Raw genomic sequence first — 15,665 nt, forward strand, 5'->3', positions numbered from 1 at the left:
TTCTAATAAAGTCATGTTAACTGCTCTTGTCCACATATACTGAAGGTAATTTTGAAATAATATTTAGTAGCAATGTCTTTGGCAAATGTGGAATTAGAAGCCTCAGTTTGAGCAACATGGCAGCTATTCCCCACACAATCACAGCCAAGAGTCACAACTGGCTACTTTTATTAATATTCATAACTTTACCTCTTCACGTTCTCACCCAAAAGGTCATAGGGAACAGTAACCTACAGATCCCTAAACCGATGCGGTAAATAAAATGACTGACATGTTTTAGAATGACCTCATCGCTTCTACTTTGTCTCGTTCGTGAATGAAAAGATCATCTGACTGTGCACATGCGTGACACGAAACAATTTGTAAAATTCGTTCATTTGAAGTTCTTTAGCGAAAAGTTTACTGAAGACGAGCGTATGGGATTGGATTTGACTTTAACATCTTTCATTCTGACTTTTGCATTGTATACACGTATACAGTTGCTGAAGGCTAAATACATACATCTTCGTTGCATTTCGATGCTATATCAATGGAAGCGACTAGATAACATTCACGGCTATGTTGATAAAAACGATTCCCCAAATCGGTGACAAGTAATCGTTGAAAAGGTTTTTATATTTAAACCTGTTGTTAACGGTCAAGCTCTGGGGACTTAAGAGTAAAAAGCTTACAAAAACGAAGAAACGCAGTTTTGATTCCATCATATGCATATCACCTGCTAGCAAAAGTGTAACTGTAACTATAGAATTTCGATAACCGCTGGAAATCACGACAGGCTTTTGTTTACATATTGAAACGTTACGCGTCAGTTTCCTGTTTGATTCAAATTTGAAATTTTAACACAACATAGTGGAAATCAATTCAATATTCTTACTTTCTACACAGTGTCGTACTATTATTATGTTACTGAGCGTAGAGTTTTTTTAGTAACCATCGCCCTGCATCGCCTTTGCAGGCTATGAACAGACCACTTTTCATTTCTTCAATTGTTTTATTCTTTAAGGGGGAATTGTTGCCATCGTATGTTTCAAATATTTTACCAAAAATACGAAATCACTCATAAGGTATTGGGAGATTAGAGGGAAAAACTCCGTACCACATTGATGACCCATTGAACCGAGAGTGTAATTCATGGCCGGCTATGCAAACATGCTAGAAGCTGGTCATTTCAGAAGCTCACATTTTTTTCTTAAGGTAGCTAGATACCTTATAGACACTTTCAGATTTTCATTTTTTCTCGTGTCTGGGATTTCCTTTATATGCCTTTGTTTTTAGTCATGCACTATTAAAGGTGTTAGACTAAGGTGCCTTTCAAGGAATTGTAAAAATCCAAGACACAGATTAGAAGGGTATTATTAAGGCTTGTCTATGCATAAATTTCAACCAGAAATCGTGCAGCGTGTTCGCTAAAGGGAGGTAAAACCAATTTTGGAAGGTTCAGCAAAACGCTTAGCACGTGACTATTATGCAAATAATGACTGTGCATTGCGCACGGTCGGATTTCCCAGTGTCAGGGCTTTCAGAAAATATGTATTTTATTAGGATTTGGGACTTCTATAACTGAGAAAAAAATAAAAATCTGAAAGTGGCTATAAGGTATGTGGATACCTTAATATACCAATGTACTCTTAAAGTAAACTTCTCCTCACTCTGAAACTCAGCAAAATTTCCAGTCTTTTTAAAGAGTTGATGTTTAGACATTTTCTGATGCAGCCAAGAAGATTTTAGTGTAAGTTATCGTCGGAAAACCACTGCCCAGGATTTCTTAAATGATTTGGTAGTTTAACATTTGTATCATTCCTTTTAATTTCAGATTTATGAGTCTTGCTGATGTAACACTTGTCAATGTCAGTGAGAAATGTGAGGGCCATTACATACCATGCGCCTACCTCTGGTATCAATGGAGACCTCGTTGCTGTTGCTGATTCTATACTCTTTAAATAATGCATTACATTTTCCCAACGCTATGCGGATTGTAATAGGCTTAAAAACCCTATTTTCTGGCAGTGCCAACTCCATCTGTTTTAGTTCTATGTAGATTGTCGGACGTCAGATGATAGATAGAAACTCTACAACCAGTTTTGGCACGCTTTATAGTAAATTGAGCTGTTGAGGTCCCTAACGCACACTTCTACCATTGAAAATAATGTAAGCTTCATTAATGGTTTTCATCAAGGTTAAATATCCAAAATATCAATTTTTCATAAATTTATATAATTAAATTAATTTCTTCCAGGTTATCAAACAGCTTTATTTGTATCATGGATCGAAGCACCCCAGCAAAAGGGTTGCTTTTTGCATTTTGCGCTGTTTTGCCAGTAATGAAGAGTTGTTGCTCAGATTTTCCTGGACAAGCTAGACTAGATGACCCACATGCGTGTTATTGGTTTACAGAGCTTAATGGATCGAAGTAAGATATCAATATTATTTTCGCCGTACAGAGAATCAGTTAAATGTTTTACTTCTCATTATCTCCTTTTGCACCCACTGTGATCAGCTTTGTGGCGGAATTCTCAGAGTGTGATGACTACTGTGTCAAATTTACATAATCAGTCTCCAACGTCATGGTGATATCAATGAGAATTATATATTGTTCATTCAACTGTTCATAGATTGATAAAAGTAGAATTTACATGTTATCTACCTATGCGTTTACAGAAAGGACATTTTTCAAGGGTCTTTGAACATGCATTCCAGTATGAGCTATAACAATAAAGGCAATTTGTGACGATTTAGATTGAATGTTGTCTGACATAAAATTAAGAACGTACATTTCTTTTTAGTATTTTTAGATGTTGCGATGGATATTTCAAAATCGATGCCACTAATCTAACAGAGAAATGCATTGGTAGGTATTGTGTATCCGATGGCGATAATGTTGTATGATGCATTTACCTTAACTTGGTAAATAGTCATTGAGACATTGTGATGGACAGACTATTATGGTACATGTAAAGAAAATGTAGTCACAAATATCATTAAACACAACTTGTAATTGTGCGTATTTAGTGATTTGACTTAGGCAAATGTCACGATGACGGACCAATATATTAAGACATTCAATAATTGTAAAGCAATTTCCATCTGTGTTTAGGAATCCTATTTTATTCATTACATTTTATATCACTAACTGTTCTGTGTCTTTGTATTTGCTTGTAACAGTCTGTTATTGATTTTTTACAGAATGTCCTGGTGGATGGTACGGTTTAAACTGTCGGAACAAGTGTGAGTTTGCCTGTGAAAATGGCGGGATCTGTAACCCGATCGACGGTTCCTGCCATTGTTGGGAACGATATTTTGGAAAGAATTGCAAATACCCCTGCAATTGTCAGAATGGGGCTACTTGTATGTATGATGGTGGGTGTTTGTGTGCAGAGGGTTTTCACGGGAGGTTGTGTCAGAAAAAATGTTCTTGTCCTGAACATAGTGAGTGTAACAGTAAAACAGGCGAATGTATCTGTCAAAAACGATTTGTATGGAAACTTATGTTTGCCTTGCAACTGTTCGAACGCTGAACAGTGTGACCGGTTTTCTGGAAGGTGTTCCTGTAGACCGGGTTACTACGGTAAACATTGTGACAAAAATTGTTCTTGCTTCAACTGGAGCGTACTGTGGTAATGATCAATTCGACAATTGCATATGCTCGTCAGGTTGGGCTGGTTCTGAATGCAGTGATTGTGATACTGGAATTGTTAAAGCAGTGGCAGTTTATTTTGTGAGGACAAGTGTTTGCATTGTTTACAATGGACATAGGTGCTCGGTCGAAAATGGTGATTGTGAGTGTTCACCTGGTTGGCAAGGTAATAGATGCGATCAAATATGTGATGAAGGTTACTATGGCAATAATTGTTCAGAAGTTTGTAGGTGTAAAGGAAATAAGTGCAATCACATAACTGGTATTTGTCAGTGTGAGAGTGAAGAGTCTGGTGAACAGTGTGAAGACCCATGTCCTGGCAACTGCTTAGTGTGCGAGGATAATGTATGTACATCTTGTAAGTCCGGGTGGACTGGTGAACATTGCAGCAATAGATGTAAACCTGGCTTCTATGGTGAGAGTTGTAAAGAAACGTGTACAGAATGTAATTGTTCAACATCTTGCCATTATGTCAATGGAAGTTGTCAAGAGGTTGTCAGGTAAGATTGCCGTAATTTTTCAAGTAAGTTGTTCCTCTCAAACAGTTTTACTAAGATGGAATTATTTATGGTTTTAGACCTACATTATCATTTCCCAAGGAACGTGAAGAAAAGAGAATATTACTCACGATTACGAAGTAAAATATATATGAAAAAACTATGTTGCTATTGTAAGTAGAAACCCGAGTTTCCTTATTAGTGCACAATTTTGCTGCAAACGTGGGTATATATTTATATACACGCACCTTTCTTTATGAAAAGGAACATTGAGACTGCATAGCTCGTTGAGGGTAGAATGTATATTTCGTACAATTAATTCTAGGGGCGAGGAACACGAATGCAAATACCGAAACGCAAGAATATGCATGGAAAATCCGTTTAACCTCGAATGTCAAGATGGATGGACTGGGCGTCTCTGTGATCTCAAAACGTCAACAAAAACTGCAAAGGGTACGCTTTCAATATTTTAAACCAGTGAATTACTGTGTTTCATGTATTTGATGACATAGATTATTTGTGTTATTGACACTGAAGACATCGAAGTTAATTACAAAAGTATCGAAGCGGACGAAGCCTCTTAAGATAACAAGGCATCAGTAACCAGGTAATATCAGTATTATACGTTTATCAATAATGTGCACGTGGGCATAGAAAGAATTGCAAATTACGGATTATACAATTTACCGTATTTTCATACGCTTTGAAAATGCAGCTAGTTTTAAATCGGGTTAGAACTCATAAGAATATCACATTCACAAGTAAATTTACAAGAATGTTATTAACACCGCCGCAATACACAGGCGTATTATATAATAAATCATCAAAAGAGTACTGATATGAACCTTTATTTCAAGATGTTACAATATGAATCACATTTTCCCTGTAACCGGAACAATTTACAGCTACGCATAGCCGTGACCTTCGTTGGTAAGTTCGTAAACACAGAACAGCTGAGCGAACAGGACGTGTGAGACTCCGAAACGTCATTTACAATTGTGGTTCAAACTTTGTTGATCGCTTTCAGTTCTTGCACGGACATTGCACTGAAGTACTAGTGCAGTCTTAAAAAAGACAAATAAGCGACATGATATTGATATATAGTACATTGACGAATGAAAGTTACGCATGCGGGACTCGAACCCACAACCCCGAATCAATTCGGTTGCTCTACCAACTGACCTAATGAATCAGTCGGCTCAATGTTTGCGATCCTGTCTCTTAGTGGGACAACTCTTCATTCTGTTGTGCGTGGATGGTGAGTAATATGGCTAAACTCATCACCTAACCTTTCAGCCTGAGGATCCAATACTGGATTAAGCAGGGTCTCGCGCCCAAGTTACCAACTTAGGAATTGGAATTTGGTAATATGAGTTTAGCCGTCTTAGCCGTCGTACGGTATTCGAGCGATGTGTCTGCATTTTAATTCGTTGTTGCGCAACTCTTAAAAAAGGGCTTATTACTCGAATACTACGCCATATTGACCAAACTTTGCGTAACGGCCCTTTTATCATACATGAATACTTTGGTAGGGACTGTTTTCCCAGGGACATTCGGAAATCTACTGTAATCGACTTTCTTGTCCTCTCTGTACACATACAAAGTTGAATGCTAAGGTGTGATGCAACCGTATCACTTATTGATATTATTCCGCTGTTCCCCATTCCATTTCAAGGGAGATTTTATGGTACAGCAAATTATTTAAATATTAAGATGTCGACAGGTTACACAATTTGAAGAACGTTTGTGTTTAAGTCTTGCATGCCGGTAAAGGTATTTACATTGTCTGCTAGTATATGTTCGTTACTGGCTTGCCTAAAATAGAACTGAACTTCTTTTAACAACGTAAACGAAAATTTGACTTTATTTGAAGTATCTTTCAAAACTTTGTATGCAAAACGTACACGGAACACGATCGTGACCAGTGAATCTCACTGTAAAAATGTAAAATTCAGAAACATAATTTGCACCTTCTATATCGCGAGTGTTTTAAGTGTTGTCGAATTTTTGTGGCTCATTTTTGGCTATACTCGATATAATTTACTAGCTAAATGTTCAAATTTCTCAACAGGACACTTGTCGCGTAGTGGTGCTGTCATGTGATGCACTGTCGACGATGACCGTACTCTTCAGCAGTATAGACAACATGAACACATCGTATTGGACCGGTCGCGAACGATCTTGATGTTTGTGCCTTCTATGTAGCTTTCCCGAAGATTACCATTTATTCAGTTGAACTTAGGAGTAGCTTTCTGGTTTATCGCAAGGTGCGACGTCCACATTTAGCCGTCCACGTCGACGTCTCAACTGGAGCCCCGACATTACTTAACCATTAAAACAATCGACGCCCCCATTCGATACTTCGGAATAGCTAAAGCTATAGCGACTAAAATTCGTTGGACAAGTTTATATATATATAATATATATATATATATATATATATATATATATATATATATATATATATCATGATGATACAAGTTCATTTCTGTTATATGGCAGTACTAACAAGCGGTGCAACCTTTGTTTAACAGAAAAATTTATTATTATCCGCCATCAAGAATTTTCCACGCTCAATAAAAGTAATGAACTTGTGTCATCATGCCGTCACAGAAGAAAGACATTGTTATGCAACAACTAGTAACTCCCAAATACATCCAACGAAGTAAATCAGTCCTCTCCGTAAACATGAATATTCATAGCAACAGTAATATATTGTTATGCAACAACTGTCAATCTCAACCAAAATTCCACCACCTGCGGAACCAGCGATGTTTAGCCCATGTAGATTCACTCCAGTCTAGTCTCCTGATGATTGAGTCTCGCGACTCACGAAACAACGTTGTAGAGATGAAACTGTAAAATCAATTCTCAAGCAACCCTTACATATCTCGCTCTACTTTTGTATTGAGCACTTTGTATCGGACAAGTCGAACCGCGTACTTAATATATATATATATATATATATATATATATATATATATATATATATATATATATATATATATATATATATATAAGCGAGAATAATAACTGTAGGAAACTGATATCATACACACTTTTCGCATGTGTATAAGATTATTTAAGCTTATATTTTGCCTGTACCACTGGTCTCATTGTCACACTTCACTTACTGTCTGCAGGGTTGAAAATCAATGCAAAGATATGGCTTCAGGCGGCTGTTGTGATGCTTGATTTATGTAGAAAGTGGATGACAATTATTCACGTTCAAGTGTACTTTAGTTAAACATTTCGACATTTGTGATTCAAAGAGTATGATCGCAATTTCAAAGATAGTGCGACTGACAACTTTTAAAACGTACGACATACAGTAGATAGAATCTTACATAACTTTGACTAGCTTGTAGTAGGCGAAACTGCCATTTAAACAATTTTCATAACTCTCAGACGTTATGTGCTTATTAACTACTTAGATTTGTTTAAATTATGATGGAATTTACGACATAGTATCTATATTTGAAACCATATAGATGCATCAAAAGGTAACACGAAATTTACATATTTTATGGCTTTCACCAAAGGCACAAAAGGCTTGAAAGACCTTATATTTGATATTAGCTCACGTGTGTAAACACGTGGGCTATTGTCATAGCGATGTCTGTCTGTCTGTCCGTGTGTGTGTGTGTCTGTCTGTCTGTCTGTTTACACGATAACTCAAAAACGCCTGAACGGATTCAAGTAAGATTTGGTACACAGGTACCATATGCTACTTGCAAGAACTGATTAGATTTTGGTTAGTGTGGCTTGCATATTAATGAAGTTATGCAATATTGTTTTTTTCCTTACAATGGTTTCCCTATGGAGACGGTAATGACAGTGTAGACATATATCAAAAAATACTGCACAAAATTTCATGAAACTTTTCACACATGGCAATCTACGAACATTATGATGATACTGTGAGTGTCATGTCAATTATCTTCTCATTTGCATATTTAATGAACTTTGTTATTAGTGAGATAACTCTGAAATTCCTGCACCAAACTTGATGATACTTGCAGCAAATATTGATCTGATATATATCTAATTATACTTAGAAGCATTAGGCAGTGTCAAGTTAATAATAGCTCATTTGCATATTTTATGAAGGTTTGTAATTAGTCATATAACTCTGATATAATTTCACCAAATGTAATGAAATCTGCTACAGATACTGGTCCGATTTTTATCTAACTGTAGTGTAAAGCATTTAGTAGTGTGAAATTAATTAAGGGTTCATTTGCATATTTAATGAACTTTGTAATTAGGTATATAACTCTGAAATTACGGCACCCACGTCAGTGAAATTTAGTACAGATATTGTTTTGATAAATATCTAATTGTACTGAAAAGCATTTGGCAGTGTCAAGTTAATAATTATCTCATTTGCATATTTCATGAAGTCTTATAATTAGTCATATAACTCCGAAATAACTGCATCAAATGTGATGAAAACTGCTGCACATACTGATACGACAGATATCTAACTGTGTTGTAAAGCATTTACTACTGTAAAGTTAATCAAGGGTTCATTTGCATATTTAATAAACTTTGTAATTAGGTATATAACTCCAAAATTACAGCGTTAAATTTGATGAAACTTGCTACAGATTGTGATTTGATAATATTTAATTGTGCTATGAATCATTGAACAGTGTCAAGTAAATTTTGGGATTATTTGCATATTTAATGAACTTTGTAATTAGTGACATTACTCTAAAATTACAGCATTAAATTAAATAAAACATGCTACAAATGTTGATCTGGTGGATATCTAATTGTTCCATAAAGCATTGAGCAGTGTCAAGTTAATTGCATATTAAATAAAGTTTTGTAATTAGTGATTAAACTCTGAGAGTACTGTGCGAAGTAGAAAAAACTGCTACATACAGTGATAACATATATCTCATTGTTCTGTGAAGCGTACAACTATTAATGAACCTGTTGTAAAACACGTGAGCATATTCAGTTCATATCTGGTGATATTAGTACATTTGCGTTATTAGTTATTAGTACATTTATATATATTGCCTATCGTTCGACGGATTGCATTGTGATGAGTGAAGTACAATGTATGGCCAATGCATGATGTATTAATATGTTATACCAATACACAAAGGCTGTAGGGAAGAGTACAACACCATGACATATCTTATCAACAGACCCAAAACTAATACGAAAGTTTCGTACAGCTATCATATCGTCAATGCCATCCGTGTATCTTGGAAAATAGTGTAAAACTTTTTAGCCAACGCGATCAGCACATAAAGTACTATACACGGATTTTAGAAATCTTACAAAATACTGCACAGGCGCCATCTTGCTAGTCTTCTTGGTATTTTTACTCCCTGGTTTGTGAACAGCCTATTGCTGACGTGTGAACATAGGAATACCAACTAGTGAATATGTCACTGGCTCTCGATATTCACATTTCAAAGTGAATCGATTGCCGCGTGCAACTTGATAATGTAATAAGAAATACACTTGTCAGTCACATATTTCTGATATGCAGTCATCCTTAAACATATTGTCGTGGTATTCGTACGTCCCAAAATAATTGCAAAGGTGAGAAAAATGTAAAAATTAAACATTCTTCTTGCAGGCTCTGAATACATTTTTATAACGTCGACGATTAGAGATTTTGTGAAGTTCTCAAATTCCTTAGTATTAACATCGCATTAAATTAGGGCTGAGCCTTTTAGATTGCGCAACTGCGCAGAGAATGATTTGAAACTATTATTTCCGTTGTTTATAGTAGATGAGTTTTTTACGAAAAACTACTTGTTTAGATATTTAATTCTTGTAGGCGTTGATAGCTTTGCTGGCAACACACAAGGATATTGGATGAAACCTTCTGCCAAAAATATTGTGCGCCATCATGATAGCGGATAACGGTATAAGTTGACACGTCATTGCTGCTTTTTTATTCAGTTAAAAACTATTCGTCACCTTAGTAACTTGTAAGTATATCGCGTACAAACAATTATCAAAGTAAACAAACTCTCGCTTATCCCTAAAACCCCGTGATGACACACTTTGTGGCATTGTTAGATCGCTATGGCGACTATGTGGTAAAATTATTAATCTTAATTATTAATCTTCATTTTAACTCCTCAATTCCATAGGTGAAACACCTCTTTTCATGGAGGTCGAATGGATAAAAGAAAATTATATAACGGCACAAAACTTGAAAACACTCACAAAAAACAGAAGTACAAATAGCAAAAAATAAAAATACGAAGAAGCATCACACAAGTAAATAGAATGCAGAAAGTTATTGCAAGATTTCATAAAACTACTCAGTTACTCTGAGTCCCTGACGATTTGGGGGAAATCGTTATATTAATCGGCATCGGCAACAGACAAGGTGCTTTGATAGAGAATTGTACGTGCTTTGGGAACTTTAAGGAGGTTCTGATTGGAAAAACGCAATGATCTGGAAGGGAAATAATTCTTGAACATACTAGTTATATATTCAGGGGTTAGATTGTGAGTTGCTCTGTAAATTTGTGCCATACGATGGAAACGGCGTTTCAGGGTAATTGGCAACCAATGAAGTTTAGTATACATCTGATAAGAGGAAAGAGGCAAAACAGTGTCAAGAATAAATCTCATTGCACTTCTCTGTAGATGCTCCAAGGCATAGCTATTGCTATTGGAAGTAAAGCTCCAAACATTAGAACAGTAATTGATGTGTTGTGAGATGAAACCGTGAAAGAATAGCTTGCGTGAGTGGAGAGGAAGACATTATCGATGTGTGCCAATAGAAACAATTTGGAATTGATTTTGTTTTCAATGGTTGAAATGTGTTCACACCAGTCTAGGTTATTAGAAATGGTGACCCGTAGTCACCTCTCTGATGAGACGCGGTTAATAGTTTTACCAGCCAAAAAGATGTTGAAGATTTCACTGACAATGTGCCACCTCTTCTGAGAAGTTGTGATAATCATTGATTTTGTCTTACTGGGATTTATACAAAGTCTGTTAGTACGACACCAATTTTCAACTATTTTTAGATCAGCGTTCACGTAAGTAGATGTGGGGTTTAAGAAACATAAAGTGTTGTGTGGTCTGCAAAGGAAGTACAGGGTGAATTTTCAAGATGAAGGGGCAAATAACCTATTTTTATCGTACTGCAGTGACGTTAGTGTATCAGTAAACTGCTTCGGCACCTTAAGGCGAACTATTGCATACATACCACAGTTTACTTGCAAGCAGCGCGCACTATAATTTGCGTTTGCACTCCAGTGTAATACAAAAAGTTTCATGCCATCGTCTTATGTAAATGACCACTTGAAACTCGGACTACTTTTGTTTGTAAACAACTAGTCTTTTATCAACAAATCGAAAACGGTCGACTGCAAGCTATGCGTCTTCGCAAAGCAAAGAACAAACAAAACCATTATCGGCATTTAATATATCGAAGACATAAGCTTCGACAGAGCACACTTCGTATTTTTATCAAAGTGTGGGAAAGATTACATTTATTCTGAAAGCTTGTATGAATTTAGACCAAAGTGTTTTCCCATATTCCTATAATATATTTCCCATGTTCCTATAGGCTCCCTCTCCTTTTCGAAAGGATAAAGTCTTTGTCGGTTGTATTTATGCCCGTTTGTAAAACAATTGCCCTGTAAATTTTAAAGTTGTAACTAATGTTGCGCTCTGCAATCTCGCGCCTTGATTGCAGCGAAACCTTTGAACCATAAACATTTAAAAAAAACCCCGATCTACCATTAAGAGCAGGGTGTGTGGCATCGGTAGCCAATGAATGTCAACGACAATATCTTTCACAATCCTTATTCAAAAAGGAGGGACTCATACACATCATTCCGCTAAATTTCAGACGTAAACCAGCCCTTGTGTACATACCTCGAGTGTGTCATGCTTCCACACGGTTGTGCATTGCTGAGTAGTTCCCATTCTTTACGAGTTCGAATCCGATCAAAGTCCGGTGGTTTCATTTTGCATAATATTAATTTCATCTCAAATAATGCACTGCAAACTGTGAGTATCATATATTATCAAATGTAAAGGACATTCTAGTAAAGATTGACATACTGTTTTGATACACAGGTGACTTGAAACTCCGTTCTGAGTCAAGTACACCACGTGAGGCTGGGTCACCAACCCGCATGCATAAAGACTCTACTTCCCGAACACTTATATTTGTATTGACTGTCATTGTGTCCGTACTGGTCATTATTGCTGTCATTATCTCAGTGTGTTATTTCGTAAAACGGCATACAAGCCCAAGAAATAGGTATGCGTGTACTGTGTAAATGTAATGCATATTGCAAGGAAAACGTGGTTATTGTTATCTACTATATATCGTAGGTTTAATAATGTTATGATATGAGAGAGAGAGAGAGAGAGAGAGAGAGAGAGAGAGAGAGAGAGAGAGAGAGAGAGAGATTGAAGGTGGTTTGCACGTATTTTAGGAAGGATACTATTTGCAAAACCAGCAAAGTACATAATCTTCTTCAAAGGAATAGTACAAAGCTAGTTCCATTTAAGACTTGGCATGAGTCACATATTCAGTTGAAAGAAAACTGCGTTTCTCTGAAGATGATCTTACAATTTTCATTAATTTTTTTTTCATTTTATCCTTTTTATGTTTAACAGAAGTTTCGAAAACGGTGAAATTGAAAGAGTCGAAAGGGATGGTAATGTATAGCTGTATTGATATTAACCACTGTGTCTTAGTTGAGTCATACGATCTCATATATCGAACCATGTATGAAATTTGTGAAACCTATGACCTTTATGACAGTTTGAAGGACATAATCAGTATAAGAGAGAAGCGAATGTGTTATTTAAATACATTTTACAGTTACGGTTACCGAAAACATTCCGAGAGTATAACAATATTATCTTTCTTTTATTTTCATGGCATTAACGATTATCGCTACGCATTATAGAAGAAGACTAATAATGGAATGTACAGTTGAGCATTAAATCACCTTCAATATTGTAAGTTTACCATAATCTAATTATTCATCGCTTTCAGGTCATCGACAAACTGGAAATATTTCTGATTATGAAAATATTCCAGGGTCTAGACAGACTACCATCAACAGTGAAGAGTATCAACATCTGTGTGACTTCACACATTCACAGTACCAGAAACTTGATACAACAAGTATGGGAGTAGTCAGTACATACATATCAATGCCATGACTTTTGCATCAACATTTCATACACTCCTTCAAATCAAAATACAGTCCAAACAGAGGAAGTGTTGGATCCCTGTTGTGCGACAAGATAACAAGAATGCAACGATTTATATGCGCATTAGTGCATGCTGTTTTGATTGTGTCATAGTCCCGTTTGAACTCTAGATTTAACCCACCAAATGCACAAATAATCAACCATGCGACAAATCGTGGCTTTCATGATTTGATAATTTCCATTACCACTCAAAGAATATCATTTTTTTTGTCATCTAACCTTTGTGTAATTATTACCATTTAGACAAAGGATCGTTTTGAAAATCAGTCTTAAGGTTCCAAGACACGAAAATGACCTTTTTAAGCTAACGATTCTCTAGTGGTTAATAAGCTCAAAACCCCTGTAAATTATATATTTTCTGAAAGCCTAGATATAGAGCAACATTTTTGTTACAATAGTGTCACCAATTATCACGTGACAGGTAATTTGCAAAACCTTTCAAAAATCGGGTTTCCCTATGTTTTGTTTCAATGCTTTGAGATATGTGGCTGAAATTTGTGTGAATGCAAGCTTTTCTAAGGATCTTCCAAAGCATGTCTCAGGATTTTTTTAAACCTTCTTAATCAATTTATATGCAAGAAAAACTTCCAGAGCGGTGAATTTGACCCGTTAATTTCTTTAAAATTATGCTCAAAAAAAACTAGACAGCATAAAAAAATTCTGAGACATCCTTTAGAAGAGCGTTGTGACAGCTTGCCTTCCAGCAAGTTTGAGTCAGATATTTTGAAGTATTGAGACAAAACATAGGGAAAACCGATTCTTGGAAGCTTATGCAAATGACCTCTCACGTGATAGTTATGTAAACAATGGTGAGACTGTGCTTTAGCATCGAGCACTGTAATCACAGTGTAATCACAGTCTCACCATTGTTAACTCTGAGTGTTTGTTTAACAGCGTAGATTAGTCAGCATTCATAATGTGTAGTTTTTCTGATATACAAAGATTACATCGCTTGCTCATGTTAGAGTAACTTGATATATAAGTACCTGAGATGAAATGAAAGTATTTGGAATGAAAGTACATATCAGTATCACAGGCAGGGGTTCCGAGTGGATTATGCAAAGGATTAATTAAAAAAAAGCATTTTAAGGAAGCATTCAGACACTTCGATTATTTCGTTTAGACTTAGATGTATATCTTACGTACGACGTTTCGCTCTATAGCTAGAGCTTCTTCAGGTACATGTAAAGAGATTGATGAGATTGATCTACTTAGATTTATCATCAGTCGATAATACATTGATCTACTCATTATACCGTAGGTAGAAACAATGGGTTAAGTTGCCTTCGTTTCCTCTATATTTATTGATGTACTTTTCGACGCAAAAATCACTATGATGCATTATATGTACCATGAAAAAAAGTTACTAATACCTTAGATTTACATATGCCTAAGAGTGGCAGTTTTAAGTTATGTTATCTCCTGATATTGACAGTAACTTGACACAAATATCTGCCCGACAGAAAAGAAATAATTCTTAACTTAGTTTTGACGAGGAAACGCCGATTTCATTTTATTGCTAAACTGGTCATAGTGAAGAAAATATCATAAGAGGCATCGGTGTAAATATCCACCTAACTCTTTACAAAAATTGAATTTGGTTCAGCAAAGAAATACACCTGTTTGTTTTCATTTGCTTTCTATCGGACATTAAGAAACTTTCAGTTAAATAGGTATTTATATGAGTTTACGCCACCGCCAGAATGGTTTTACTCTTTGCAAATTTTGCAGAGGAACATAATATTTTATATTACATAGAAAGCTGAGGGTGAATGGCTTTGAATGTATATCATTATTTACAGAAAATTGGTCATGAAATACTCTAATCACTGTTAAACGGGGAACCCCGAATACCAGGGAAGCCATTGATTTTTAATTCGTCTTAAGAAGACCATAATTCAATGAGGTCTTGTATTCAAATATTCAATAAACAGTATTGTTCAGTACTTCTGTTATCTTTTTTCGTTTCTGCCTTTGGCATTTAACAAGCAGAATGGAGTAATGTCATGTGCAAACGAAAGGATGGCATAATTGTTATCTATTTACATTAAGTTTTCATAAAATCTCCTGAACACATACACATACACGCACACACACACACAAGTAAGCATTCTATGGGTATGCACATGGGTTGTTATTCTTTAACGTAGGTAAACCAAAAGTAAACCAATTTGTTACCAATTTGGTAAGTGGGAATATTACTTAATCGTGTTGTATTACCCGTTTTACTAATTACACGTCAGAAAAAACGGTGAATTCAGCGATTTTAAAATAAAATTAATTAAAAATAATGACTAAATTAA

General features: G+C 35.7%; 1 protein-coding gene across 1 annotated transcript; it reads left to right on the top strand.

Annotated features, from left to right (window-relative positions):
* The first annotated feature begins 3,183 nt into the window (after positions 1-3,183).
* On the top strand, positions 3,184-15,307 carry LOC139124922 (protein draper-like). The gene is made up of 4 exons (XM_070691035.1): positions 3,184-4,134; positions 4,457-4,584; positions 12,757-12,797; positions 13,142-15,307. The coding sequence occupies exons 1-4, from the start codon at positions 3,452-3,454 to the stop codon at positions 13,283-13,285; spliced, it is 996 nt and encodes a 331-aa protein (XP_070547136.1). The 5' UTR covers positions 3,184-3,451; the 3' UTR covers positions 13,286-15,307.
* The last annotated feature ends 358 nt before the right edge of the window (positions 15,308-15,665 follow it).

The sequence above is a fragment of the Ptychodera flava genome (genome assembly GCF_041260155.1).
Source record: "Ptychodera flava strain L36383 chromosome 23 unlocalized genomic scaffold, AS_Pfla_20210202 Scaffold_24__1_contigs__length_23054250_pilon, whole genome shotgun sequence".
NCBI classification, from domain to species: Eukaryota; Metazoa; Hemichordata; class Enteropneusta; family Ptychoderidae; genus Ptychodera; species Ptychodera flava.

Excerpts from the sequence above, each read along its gene's own strand:
- LOC139124922 (XM_070691035.1), top strand. The coding sequence starts at position 3,452 with ATGTATCTGTCAAAAACGATTTGTATGGAAACTTATGTTTGCCTTGCA. Across the intron at positions 4,585-12,756 it reads GTCAACAAAAACTGCAAAGG|AAGTTTCGAAAACGGTGAAA; the intron begins GTACGCTTTCAA and ends TATGTTTAACAG. Across the intron at positions 12,798-13,141 it reads TGAAAGAGTCGAAAGGGATG|GTCATCGACAAACTGGAAAT; the intron begins GTAATGTATAGC and ends CATCGCTTTCAG.